Source organism: Acipenser ruthenus, chromosome 50, assembly GCF_902713425.1.
Source record: "Acipenser ruthenus chromosome 50, fAciRut3.2 maternal haplotype, whole genome shotgun sequence".
Classification (NCBI taxonomy): Eukaryota; Metazoa; Chordata; class Actinopteri; order Acipenseriformes; family Acipenseridae; genus Acipenser; species Acipenser ruthenus.
Genome location: NC_081238.1, coordinates 5,513,063 through 5,527,231, shown reverse-complemented (window position 1 = coordinate 5,527,231; position 14,169 = coordinate 5,513,063). Strand labels below are relative to the sequence as shown.

General features: G+C 44.5%; 1 protein-coding gene across 1 annotated transcript; it reads right to left on the bottom strand.

Annotated features, from left to right (window-relative positions):
* Window positions 1–8,675: 8,675 nt before the first annotated feature.
* On the bottom strand, window positions 8,676–13,371 carry LOC117407823 (zona pellucida sperm-binding protein 3-like). Its single transcript, XM_034914928.2, has 10 exons — window positions 13,263–13,371; window positions 12,193–12,368; window positions 11,729–11,835; window positions 11,280–11,371; window positions 10,872–11,052; window positions 10,527–10,635; window positions 10,209–10,300; window positions 9,711–9,796; window positions 9,252–9,365; window positions 8,676–8,941 (listed from the first exon to the last, which is right to left on the bottom strand). The coding sequence occupies exons 1-10, from the start codon at window positions 13,327–13,329 to the stop codon at window positions 8,781–8,783; spliced, it is 1,185 nt and encodes a 394-aa protein (XP_034770819.2). The 5' UTR covers window positions 13,330–13,371; the 3' UTR covers window positions 8,676–8,780.
* Between the last annotated feature and the right edge of the window lie 798 nt (window positions 13,372–14,169).

Genomic DNA, 14,169 nt, shown 5'->3' with positions numbered 1-14,169 from the left:
TTCATCCCGACCGTTATTTGTCAAGTATCTCCTTAACGGTCTCGAACACGGTTTTTATACTGGATTATCAAGTCTCACTTCTTTCACCTGCAGCAATCTTCGTTCTGCTACTTCGGACCCTCGAGCCGTTTCATCTCTAATTAAGGCGGAGCTGGAGAAAGGTTTCATGTCTGGCCCCTTCGCAGCTCCTCCTTTTCCAGTCTTCAGGATTAACCCGATTGGCATTGCTACTCAAAAGATTTCAGGGAAAAAACTTCTTATAATTGATCTTTCAGCTCCTCGAGGCATCCCCACTAGCAGCATCAACAAACTCATCCCAGTGGACCAGTTCTCGCTTCATTATGTTACACTGCGATGCCATTAAATGTATCAAATCGGCAGGCCAAGGAGCTTGGCTCTCAAAAGCCAACATTACCGACGCATTCAAAGTCATCCCAATCCAGCCCATCACTCTATCAGCTTGTCACACGGCTGGCTGAGTGATTACGTCAGACCCAGGAAAGGAAACGCACACAGAACGGTGACATGATGAAGGCGCTTGCTTGCGACGGTTTATTGTAAATAAAAAGGCTGTACAAAACAGAAAACACAGACTGAACAAACAAAACGGCGCGTTGGCCAAAGTAAATAGACAAACAAAACGGATTAACACTTAAACAAACAGTGGGTGGACAGACAAACAAACACGGTGAGTCTAAACAGTTATTATTATTATTATTATTCTTTTTAATCTCGTCTATTTTACCTCCTCTCCACACTCGTTCTCCACTCACCGAACACACAATCCCGAGTGAGTGAAACGTGCACCTATATATACTGTTGTGCCAGGATTCAATTACTAATTAATTATTCACTTGAATCCCAGCACGTGAATTAATTATGTGCAACCTCGTGCTCACATATTATATACTTTAAATGCACGTGAAGTGATGTGCAGTCCCGTGCCTAAATACAATTATACATTTTAAATAACTCGTGCTGCACACACCCATTTATATCCCGTGCAGCCATATCTATACACCAACATTAACACACCACAAGCAATATACAACATAGAAATGCACACAGGGGCGGGGCACATTGCCACACAGCTGTTCGGCATTTACTGGCAAGGTTCCTATTTTTTCGCAACTCAGTTAACTTTCGGCTGACGTAGCAGTCCATAAATCTTTGATTCTCTATCTGAGGCCCTCTGCTGGATATTGCTAAACTCATATCAAGTTCCATTTCTTCTCTATCTCCTCGACGACTTCCTGCTCGTATCTCCTCCGTCTCATCCTCCTGCCCAGAGCATCAACTGCCTCAGATCTCTCTTCACCACCCTCGGGGTCCCTCTCTCTTCAGAAAAGACCATTGGCCCCACCACCTGCCTCGATTTCTTAGGCATTACTCTCAATACCATCAAGTTCGAAGCATGCCTTCCTCCCTCAAAGCTCGATCGCATCCGCCAACTGATCTCCTCATTCCAAGTCTCAAAATCAATATCAAAGCGCAACCTTCTTTCGCTCCTCGGCCATTTCAATTTCGCCATTCGCATCATCTCTCAACGGCGCACCTTCATCTCTCGTCTAATTGCCTTGTCTACTACCTCTAACTCCCTGGACGCCTCAAACTTCATCCCAGATGAAGCTAGTAAGGATATCGAGATGTGAACTTTACTCTTAAACAACTGGAACGGCCTTTCCCTCTTGTATAATGACCTCATCTCCGCCCCCCGATTTACAACTATTCACCAATGCTTCCCATCTAGCCTTTGGCAGTATATTTGGGTCCCAGTGGTTCTGTAGCACTTGGCCCAATGAAATCGGTTCTCTTCCTCCGCAACTAAAATCCTCCTCTTTGCTGGAACTGTACCCCATTGTGATAGCCGCCCTGCTCTGGAGCCATGACTGGCCAAAGAAATCCGTTCTTTTCCTCAGCGACAATTCCGCTACAGTTCACATTATTAACAAAGGCCATTCATCTTCTCCTATCATTATGCAGCTCCTCCTTCGTCTAGTTTGGACATCAGTATCCAATAATGTCATCATTCAAGCGCGCCATTTCCCAGGGTATCTTAATAACGCTGCCGATGATCTCTCTCGCCTGCAGATCCAGAAGTTCCACAACCTGGTCCCAGGAGCAGACCCCAACCCTTGACTCATACCACCCTTCAGCAAAACAATATCCAACTGAATAACTCTCTTTCCAGCCTCCTTCAATCAGCACGTGGATTCATGGAGTACGCTCTCGCCCCATCTACCCGTTCCTCCTACTCGACTGCCTGGTCTTCATTTACTCACTTTTGTGAGCAAAATCGGATCTCTCATACCTCTTACAACCTACAGCACCTCCTCGCCTTCATCACTCATCTCAGGCTGTCTTAAAGTCTAGCCCCCTCCTCTATTATACGCTACCTAGCGGGCATTTGGTATCAATATCGCCTTCAATCTATCTCCTCTCCTCCTATCTCATCCGTTCCAGAGATCTGCCTAACGCTCAGAGGCATAATAATAATTATTAATAATAATAATAATAATAATAATAATAATTATTATTATTATTATTATTATTATTATTATTATTTTCTTAGCAGACGCCGTTATCCAGGGCGACTTACAATTGTTACAAGATATCACATTCTTTTTACATACAGAAAAGCCTGCCCCCCTCCTCTCCATCAAGATAACCAATCTCAACAGACCTTCTCCTTCGTCTCATCACCGCTCTCCAGCAAGGATGCTTCAACCCATTCAACGACATCGTCAAACCCTGTGCCTGACGTCCTTCTTTGGATTTCTCCGCTGTTCAGAATTCTCAACTCCATCAACTTCCAGCTTCCCAGCTCTAGGCCTCAAGCGCTCCGATCTCTCTCAAATCCCCAGGAAACCACTTTATCCTCCACATCAGATCTTCAAAAATGGACCAATTAAGCCAAGGTCAGTTTGTTCAATTTTCTAAAATTAACTCTCTTCTGTGTCCTAGTTCTGCTCTGTCCAGATACCTTGCCTTCAGGATTCCATGTCTTCAGTCGGATCCACTCTTAATCGACAGCTCCAGATGTATAGTTACGAGACACTGGTTCTCATCCCATCTATCCACCCTCTTGTCATGGATCAGGGTTTCTTCGAACTATTTCTCTCCCCATTAATTCCGGATTGGAGCAGCTACCTCCGTGGCCAGGGCAAGAATCAATCAACACTTGATTAAGTCTATGGGGCGCTGGACCTCTTCAGCTATTGAACTTTATATTAGATCATCCTCTGCAGACATCGCCACAGCTCACCAAGCACTCGTTAGCTTGCCCGGGGGGGGGGGGGGGGGGGGGGTTTCCGCCAGGCCCACCAGAGGTTTCCTCCCAGCAAGGGGGGTTGTGGTTCCTCTCCACAGTGCGGACGGCTTATAAGCATAGGTTGTTTACTAACATCTCTTGTCTTTTCTTCTAGCTTTTGTCTATGTGTGCAGCTCTGCAATCTCTTTTCTATCCCACGGTGCGGTTCTTGCGGGGAACCGGAGGTCCTCTTTTGGGGGGGAAGTGAGTCTCACTCCCCCGGCTGTCCAGGTCAGCCTCTCGTCTCAACCACTGCAGCCCAGCTGTTCCTCGCCGGCCTGAGGGGACCCCCGGTCACATCCTATTCTTCTGCTGCTTATGCGCTAATCCTTCCAGGCCTCAACCTTGCTGTCCCACTTTTCCAAAGCTCTCCACGCCACCCAGATGCCAGCTTACCTGACTGAGCATGCTGCACTGAGTTGCGAAGGATCTGTCCTTTTGTCCTGTTCGTCCCCTTCCTGTCTCTTGCTCCACTAAACGCCCAGCAGCCAGAGGATGCTGCCTGACCCGTCGGGAGTGAGAGTCAGATTTGTTGTATGTTATGTGTCTAAACTTTGCTCCTTTTCTCTCACTTTTACGTCACCCAGCAGCCAGAGGATGCTGCCTGACCCGACGAGAAGGGAAAACTCTTCCTCTGTATGCTACCCTTCTCGTCCTGCTATCAGTATCTAACCTCAATGTTACTAAGCACCATTCCCAAACTCCATCCCTCAATCTCGCCATCCCTCTCAAACTGGTCTCACTCTTAAACTCTCAAAATCTTGCCCCCTCTCAAGCCTTGTAAGCAACCGGAGAAATCCTCTCAACTTGTCTCACTCTCAATATCTCACTCCCAATTGCGCCTCCTCTCAAGCCCTCGTAGGCAGCCAGTGATTTGCTAATAAAAGCCTCTGGACGGGGCTCGGCGAGTATCATCCTGTTTGCGTCATGGCTTCTTTCTGGAGCGGTGTTGTACTGGTGTTTTACTGGGTGCCTCTTGGTGGAAGTTATAGTAACTGGTCTCGTTGTGTATGTACTGCATTGAAACAGAGTCTTTATAGTGTACATCTGTTTAATACAAGACATTTGTATTATTGTATTTTTTTCTGTATGTAAAGCGGTTTGAGTTGTATTGTACATGAATTGCACTATATAAAGGTTTATTATTATTATTATTATTATTATTATTATTATTATGGAAATGGAGTCTTTTTTTTCAATGTGTATCAAATCCCCTGTAAGCCCAGTTGTGCCATTTCCCTAGGATTATTTAAACAAGATCATGTTCTAATATTGATTACATTTGATAAAGCTCAACCTACTGAAGTTTGTTAAAAAAAATCTGTGTCAACTGCGCTTGTTTTTTAAGGGTTTCACCATCTGGGTTGTAAAAATGTGAGTAAAGTCACATCCTAAAATATTCTTGTCATGAAACAGAAAAAGTTTTATTTATTTTTTATGTATATAGAGTTTTTTTCTTGTAAAAAGATTAATTCATACATCTCATCATTTGCAAACTGTATAATTCTCGCCTGTCAGACAGAAAGGTATGGGATCTGTGATGCGGTTGAATCTGGCACAAATGAGCCCTGCTGCTAGCACTGAAGAAAGAGAATCAAGGTGCTTCCTGAGGTAATAGTGCTGAAATGGGGTTTGAATCCCAGCTCCTCTACAGCAAACACTCTGCTGACACTCCAGCTGTTTGAACCCAGCAGAGGTGTAGACAGAAGACTGGAGTTGTTTAAAGAATCCATGTCCACTCCGGTCCGATTTGAACCAACACTATGGAAAATGACTGGAAGCTACAATCTGTCAACTTACCGTATATTTGCAGTTTGAACAAACAGGCTATGACATCATATGGAATGATGGTGATGCAATAATCCATGGAATACAATCCCAGTTCTTACCTGTGCAATCCATTGTTTCAGCAGATCATGTGAACAGGGGCTGCTAACACATTACCAACATGTAGGGAAAAATTGATGAAACCTGAAAAACAATATCAGTGAAGCCAAAAATATGTTTATTGGTGTAATACAAGAATAGAACTATTTGAAGAAAGCAGAGACACATGCTCTGGGTCACAGCGGATGGAATCTGTGCAACAGACAATGGCTGCAATCACTTTTTAATAACATAGAACACTCCTCTATAATGGCATCATTTGAGACCCTCCCCTCCTAAACCAGATGTACGTGGCCAGTCCCCAAGCCTCCTTTGAATCTTATCTCTGAGATTCTCCCATCCCCCCATGCTAGCAAGCAAAACAGAGCAGAACAGAGACCCTTTCCACAAATGCCCATAAATGGTCATATCTGCTCTCAATCTAGTCAGACTGCATTCCAAAATACCCCACCTAAACTCTGTGCTCAATATCTCTCCATTGAATGTACCATACATAACAATGTATTACTATGGACTATCACATTTCCTTACAAACGTGGTCACCCAACACTTGCCCAATGTATCAACACTGATATTGCTGGCCAGTGTGACTGCTCTACTGTGCTGGACAGCTAAATCCAATTGAATGCTTTTCAAGATGGGAAAATTTCACACAATCCCCCCCCCCATTTGTTGTCTGTTTGCAAAAGAAGTTATGTTAAAATAGTTCAGGCTACAAAATAAATAGAGCCATGCTTTATTATGGGGAAAATATATAATTTGTAGACATGAAATTATAACTCCAAACGCAAGCTGCAATTAAATAGAAATTGAAGATTAGACTTGGTTAAGCTAAACGGAATTTCCTAATCTGTAGGTAACTAAAGTTTATTTTCTGAAACTAAAGTTTCACAAAAACACAAGTTAAGCATGGTGAGATATATCAAGTTTTAGGTTCAAAATCATCTGGGCAGGAAACAAACATTTAGTTAGAAGGACCTTTATATTCTGGCAACCAGAAACTAAATATTATCCAAAAATAAAAACCTGGAGCCAAAACTTGTCAAGAAACCACAGTTTTATAAACCTAGGATTAATGATCTTCCAAAACTACTTTAGTTTAATTGTGAGAAATATAGAACTACAGTGCCTTGCATAGTATTCACCCCCCTTGTACTTTTCCACATTTTGTAGTGTTACAACCTAGAATTTTGTCACTGATCTACACAAAATAGTCCGTAATATCAAAATTATTTACAAATAAAAAACTGAAAAGTCTTGATTGCATAAGTATTCACCCCCTTTGCTGTTACACTCCTAAATAAGCTCTGGTGCAACCAATTGCCTTCAGAAGTCACATAATTAGTTGAATGGAGTCCACCTGTGTGCAGTTAAAGTGTCACATGATCTCAGATTAAATACACCTGTTTTGGAAGGCCCCAGAGTTTGTTAGAGAGCATATCTAAACAAACAGCATCATGAAGACCAAGGAGCTATCAAAACTAGTCTGGGATAAAGTTCTGGAGAAGCACCAATCAGGGTTGGGTTATAAAAAAATATCCCAAACTTTAAACATCCCCCGGAGCACCGTTAAATGCATTATTAAAAAATGGAAAGAATATGGCACAACCATGACTCTGCCTAAAGAAAGCCGTCCACCACAACTCAGTGACCAGGTAAGGAGGGCATTAGTCAGAGAAACAACCAAGAGGCCAATGGTAACTCTGAAGGAGCTGGAGAGATCCACAGCTGAGATGGGAGAAACAGTCCATGGGACAACTATAACCCGGATGCTCCACAAAGCTGGGCTTTATGGAAGTGTGGCGAGAAGAAAGCCATTGCTGAAAAAACCCCATATCAAATCCCGTTTGGATCTTGCCAAAAGGCATGTGGGAGACACAGCAAACATTTTGGGGACTGTGACAGGATGCGAGTGACGAGGTGCAATAAATACAACATCCAAACCAGATTTTCCCAAAATGTCTGTGATTTATTAATAAAGTATAAGAAACAAAATAACAAAAATAACAAAAGAAAAACACTCCTAATCCACAATCCTCCGTGCACGAAAACTGTGCTCTGTTATTCCAGGGATTGTGGTGAGTGGTTGGTGCCGTGCTGTGAGGGAAGTGCTCCGGGGATTGTGCTGGCTCAGTGGCTGCAGCCCCTCGCTTCTACTCCTCCGCTGTAAAGACAAACACAGACAGCACGTAACACAAAACAAAACGAGAACAGCTCCGGATGGTGGCTCATTTCTCTCAGCGCAAAAGCCCAGGTACTGACGTAGCTGCTTCCCCTTTGTACCCAGCAAACTCCTCCCTGCAGTCATCGCGTCGCCATGGTTTCTCCAATAGAGGGCTGCCACGCAGCTGACTGCAATGGAATCGTCCGGAGTAGTTGCAGCTACGCGCCCCTCCTAATATGGTCACCTTCCGTTTTCCACCTACCACCGAGGTGGCAAATCTAGGAGGCAGCATACCCTCACCTTTACACAGCACCCTTTCTAGTTGGGAGGGAGATTTACAGCATTGATCCTTTCTCTCTATCACAGAGACACAGCAAACATGTGGAAAAAAGTTCTCTAGTCTGAGGAGACCAAAATTGAACTTTTTAGCCTTAGCGCAAAACGCTATGTGTGGCGCAAAGCCAACACTGCTCATCACCCTGAGAAAACCATCCCCACGGTGAAGCATGGTGGTGGCAGCATCATGTTATGGGGATGCTTTTCATTGACAGGGACTGGGAAACTGGTCAGGATTGAGAGCAAGATGGATGGAGCCAAATACAGAGAAATTCTAGAGAAAAACCTGTTTCAGTCTGCAAGAAACCTGGGACTGGGGCACAGGTTCACCTTCCAGCAGGACAATGACCCTAAACACACAGCCAAAACAAGAACACGACTGTCTTAAAATGTCCCAGTCAAAGCCCAGACCTCAATCCGATTGAGAATCTGTGGCAAGACTTGAAAATTGCTGTTCACCAACAGTCCCTATCCAACGTGACAGAACTTGAGCAATTTTGCCAAGAATGGGCAAAAATTGCAGGATCCAGATGTGCAAAGCTGTTAAAAACTTACCCAAAATGACTCACAGCTGTAATTGCTACCAAAGGCGCTTCTACCAAGTATTGACTCAGGGTGTGAATGCTTATGCAACCAACAAATGTCTTGTAACTTGTGTCAATAAAAAGTGCTTTTCAATTAAATTCTCAAAGTTAAGTATGTTGTGTAAATCAAATAGTAAAAATCCCAATTAAGTCAAATTTTAATTCCAGTTTGTAACACTACAAAATGTGGAAAAGTCCAAGGGGGTTGACTACTTATGCAAGGCACTGTACTCTACTTGTTTTTGGAAAGGTTGCTACAGAAGCCATGTACCAATCCTGTTACTCAGTTCTGCAGTATGATCATTGATCCAGCAGAAAGCGGTTAAATTCCCTTAAAACATTCACACACATTTAAGTAAGTTACTCCATGGCAGAAATCAGACAGACCAGAGGAGAGTTTTCATGCAGACATTTTTTTTATCAGCATACAAAAGATTAAATCAGTACTGCTGTGCTGGCGAGCTGATGGAAACTGTGCCGACTGCTGTGTGCATTTCAATCAGTGGGGTGCAGGAATGAGAAGCTCACTGCTGGACTTGGAGCAGAGTCTGGGATGATGCCACACGCACATGTAGTAGCCCAGAGACAGGGCTCCCAGGACAACCATCAGGAGCAAGGGAGCAGCCAGGACAGGCAGCCAGGCCAGAGCCTGCTTTGGTTCTGGGAGAGGAGAGCAGAAGGGATTAAGAACAGGAAGGGATCCCAGTGCAGGCGTGGTCTTTACAGTGCCCAGGAGCAGCTTCAATAGGAGTCTGTTGCTTCAGGAGCTGCAGGGAGGCACACTTGGGACCCTGTTGGTAGGGGTGGGCAAAGTCCCTGTGTTCCAATAGAAACATTTGAAGGTTTTGGCAGAACTAGTAACACATCTTCAATCCTTCAGCAGAAAGTGTACTGTAAAGATGAAGTCAGGGCCATGTTTATACATGCAAGCCACGTGTACACAGGATTGTAGACTGCAGGCGCAACTTACCCTCCAGTGATAGAGCAGGGCTCCTCTGGTAGAATTCCTGGCTTCCAGCAGACAGCTCTTCAGGAAGGATCCTCAGGGGTCCCAGCACTGCAGTGTGTCTCAGTCCTTCTTCAGCTGCTCAGGAGAAAAGGGGAGCCTGGTTAGAAACAGGACCTGCTGCTTTACAGCAATGCCTCATGCAGTACCAGTCACTACAGCAGGGGGCAGACTGAGGCTAGATGAAACAACCCAAGCTTTGTGGCCAACACACCATTGAGCAGAGTACCAACAAGAACAAGCAGCCTCTCTGGCTGGAAGGGGGGGCAGGTCTTTGGTAACTGATACCGGAGGCGCTGCACCCCTATTTGAGCATCATTTGTTGGCTGCCATACAATTAAAGTCAGTCACCATTGCATTATAACCCAATTAAACCCTGCAGCTACCCGTGTATTTACAGCATATACAAATAGCAGCATTTACCCGTGTCCCTCCTCTTCCTCTTATTGCAGTTGGAGGTACAGCAGCTGCACACAGAGCTCTGACCAGGGTTATCCAGGAGCTCCCAGCTGCAATAAAACAGGACATTGAAACCGAGAACAGTGCAATAGACTTCTACTGGATAGAGCAGCAGAATGAATCTCCAATGACAGACACCCACTATATGAACATGTAGAAATGCAGGGGTGAACTACACATGCACAGAAAGTGCCACAATATAGATTTAGAATTGTTTAGGACTCTTTAGCACAAGTGGCTCCCCAGGGACTTGCACACACGCCTTGTTATCCCAGTTCCTGGTGACAGTGAAAGTGCATTTCAATTAAATTCTCCACATAACTATAAGGAGGCACAGAACTGATGTTGTGCAGATCAAATGAAAGACACTAGTCCTAGGTCCCTGCGGTGTTGGTTAACTGGACCTCACAGCCCTGAACTCCCCTGGAACAGAGAGCAGACTCAGCAGTGTCCAGTCCTTACCTCCTGGATCTCTGGTTGAATGAACAAGCTTTCTTGGTGGGGTTACTGAGCTGGGCAGGGTCCCAGGCCAGCAGCTGGCAATGGATATAGACCTAGGAAAAATAATGTATTTTAAAATAAAAAGCAACTCACACTGAGCATTTGCTTCAGGTGCATTCAGATCATGAACATTGCTCTAGGACCTTGGAAGTGTACTTACAAAAGCATTACACACACTACAAGCACAGCATCAGATACTCACCAAGAAAAACACCCCAGGCATAAAATCATGGTAACTAGCTGCCCTGGGCCCTCCAATACAACACATCAGATACTCACATCTGTGTTCAGTTGTGTAAACTTGAAGGCCTGGACAACAAGACGGATCTCAGAGGTCTGGACTCTGGGCAGAAACCTGGAGCTAGCAGCCTGGCCATCTACAAAACATCTGCAGGGAGAAACGAGAGCACTGAGCAGGAGCAGGCACTTACCAGGACTGGGGACCACTAGGGTCCGAGGCCAAGGTAGTATTACAAGGACAAGTGCACAACCATACTGCACCCCTTTTGAGCGCCCCTTGTAAAAAGGTGGCACAGTTTGCAAAGCAGGACTGCTGTGCTCCCAAGTGCTAAACATTCAGATTTAAACTGTACATTTCCTATACAGCTTCCAGTGAATATCTACCCGTGGTTGGCGATGAGGGGGTAGGTCTGGCTTGAAGGGCTCAGCTGTGGAGTGCTGGCAGCGACACACTCTTCCACATAGACCATCAGCGGCATGTGAAATTGCTGCTTCACTGCAGCTGCGATGTTGATGGGGGACCCCAGGAAGAACAGACTGGAGGTGCGGGGGGCTGAGAATTCCTCTGAGACAAAAGGAGGGGAGCATGAGAACAGTAATCCACCCAACTCCTCACTAGCCAGGACAGAGCAGCATTGACCAGCACCAGAGGAATTAGCTGAACATGTTCTACTGGACTGGAGGAAATGACCCAATGAGCAGCACAGGCTGCTGTCCCTGCCAGGTTAGTGTTGCACTGGATGCCTTTCTAAAGTAATAGACCAAGGGTACATTGCAGGACAGCAAACTCACCATTCATAATTCCCATAGTAAACTCCAGCTTCCCAAACCCAGAAGCATCCCCAAGTGCAGGGTTATACACTGGAGGAGCCCAGCCAGAAAGTCTGCAGAAGACACAGGTAGAGAGCTTTGGTTAGAGCAGCAACACATCAAAACAGTTTGTAAATCAGCAGAGGAATGCCTTTATGAAACTGAACTAAACCTATTGGGAGCACCAACTCTATAGAGGTGAATAGCAATTGCAACAGCTCCTTGAATGCATGAGAGGTCAAAGGGAGTAAAAGCCACTCATTAGGAGGTCATTTTAAATCAGGTTTCTCCACATGCTGGTCATACTACAGTTCCCACTGGAACAAAAACCAAGTCAGCTTGCAGCTGCACCAGTCACTGCTACCAAGAGGAGGCAGCAAAGGGAAGGCTTCAAGACCTACAAGTAGAGAAGACAGCTCCACAGTACTCACTTGGTGTAGGTGCACACAATAGCCTGAGTGAATGGAATCTGGTAGAAGCCACTCTGGGTGGGCTGGTACGTCAGCACATTCATGTAACTGATGATGCTGGAAGTAACCTGGGCAAAGAAATGGATAAAAGACCACAGCAGTTTAACAGCAAAATCCCATTTGTTCTCCCCATTAAAAGCCAACAGTGTTTCCTATGGAGTGGAAGCAGCATACAGGCAGGCAAAGTGGTCAGTGCCAGGAGCATTATGGGTACAGCTGCAGTGGTCCATATATTTGTAGTTTTACCCCAAGTGTAAATAAACGTAGTTTCTGGGTGAACAGTTCTAATATCCCGACAGTGAGCCTGTTACAGAACGTAAAGCTGGGAAGCCAGAGGGATGAAAGGAGAAACCATCTTCATGTGGAAGAGAAATGAATGGGGGCCTGAACTGGAAATACTAGAGAAAGAATGAGCGGCCACTTACCATGCGCATAAACCTGCAGTCAAGCAGCCCGGATTGGAACTGCACAGTGTTGTAGCTGCCAGTGGACGGAGAGCAGCTTCCCAATAGAAAGCCTTTGGGGTCCAGGGGAAGAGCCTGCCCAATGTTCAGCAACACTCTCACACTGACAGAGTCCACACCACAGACTACAGTCCCAGCTACAGGGGAGAGATTGAAACATTTCACACCCCTTCACAAGGAACACAATTCAGTCAGTGCGAGGCTGGCAATTAACAAGACTATTCATTATATATATATATATATATATATATATATATATAAATGGTCTTAATGTCAGACCTCAAATTTACATTGATATACTCCATTTGCACATTAAGGATGTTCAGATGTCATCATATACGGCAATGGTACCTGTGCAGCACATCACATGGTGCAACTGCAGCTAGATCATTGGAGAGAGTCTGAACTGCAGCACGGCCAGCAATTGAAAGCCAGGTAGAAACAACTTCAGCTATTGCACTATTTAAATACTTACACATCCCAAATGAAAGCAAGAAATCAAACGGTTTTAACTATCCACAATTGAGCAATCAATAAAAAGCCCAGAGTCTTTATTAAGAACATCCAACAGAGAACTAATAATTTTATTGTAAATGAGTGTTACAAACACAGGTAGAAACTAAACTTGTCCTTTTAGTACAAAACTAGATACAAGGTGTACAAACTTTAGAGCTACTTGTAAATAAGCGATGCATTAGATCTTGTGTATGGATACATACTTACTCATAGTAGGTCTACTTGTGCAGTTTAATACAACTCGTGACTAAACGCCTCGTGGTTTAGAGTGTTTTTATAGAAACAGAAAACTCCACCGTCACCAGCAGTTTATACACTGCGCAATGAACTGACCGGCAACATTGTACTGGGAGTGGAAAAGAAACTATGCAGCAAAAATACCACTTCTAAAAAAACAATTACATAAACGCAGAAGCCATAATGATCACTTAACAAATGAATTGGCCAGCATGTGTTTATCTAGTACACAGAGACCGGGTCCCTCCTAACCCCACAATAGGTTATTGATACTATACCGTCCTGTGGTGCTGCAAAGGGAATACAGCAAAGGGCCAACAAAACACTGCTCAGAAATAACTCCATCGTGAAAACAGGACGATACTATTCCACCGCCGCCCAAGAGCTTTTATAGAGATATTCACACTAATTCATTAACAAGAAATGACCACTAACACCTGTGACTGTCCTGCGCGTTGACGCTTCTAAATTCCACGTGTACTGCAGAGCTCAGCGCGCTCAATAATGTGCATCAATTGTTGTGTTTTTAAATGCGCAGGTTTTTTTAAAAAATCTTGAATTATTCATAATGTATTGTTACAGTAATCGCATTAATAAACAATGATGAATGTAAATGCTCCTACGAGTATCTGTGGCTGTCACTACATTACATGTTCAGCGGATCCAGATATTTGTTGCCAGAACTGTTATACGATCACGTACACATTTAGAAATACTGAAACGAACTAGCAGTTCTCAATATAGGACATGTCTGTCATTGAATTGACTTCGTTTCTTTTAGTATTTATAAATATACAACGACAGTATTGAGAGATTTATTGTGATGGACACGTACACAGTTGAAAACTTGACTTATTTTTAGGAATACATTGTAAACATAGAGCGCGTTCGTTTCTCAGGAATGCGCGTGTGGAGTGCGGCAGTGCAGCGCACTCGCTGGGAGTGAGGCAGTGCGGCGCTCTCGCTGGTGTTAGCGGTCACCTCGCCTGGTCAGTTCAGTAGTTTGAATTGCTAATAAAAGCCTTTGGACGGGGCTCAGCGCGTATCATCCTGTTTACGTCAGGGCCTCTTTCTGGAGCGGTGTTGTACTGGCGTTTGTTGGGTGCCTCTTGCGGTACCAGAGGAAGGTATATTAATGGGTTGCATATGTACTGCATTGAAACACAGTCTTTATAGTGTACATCT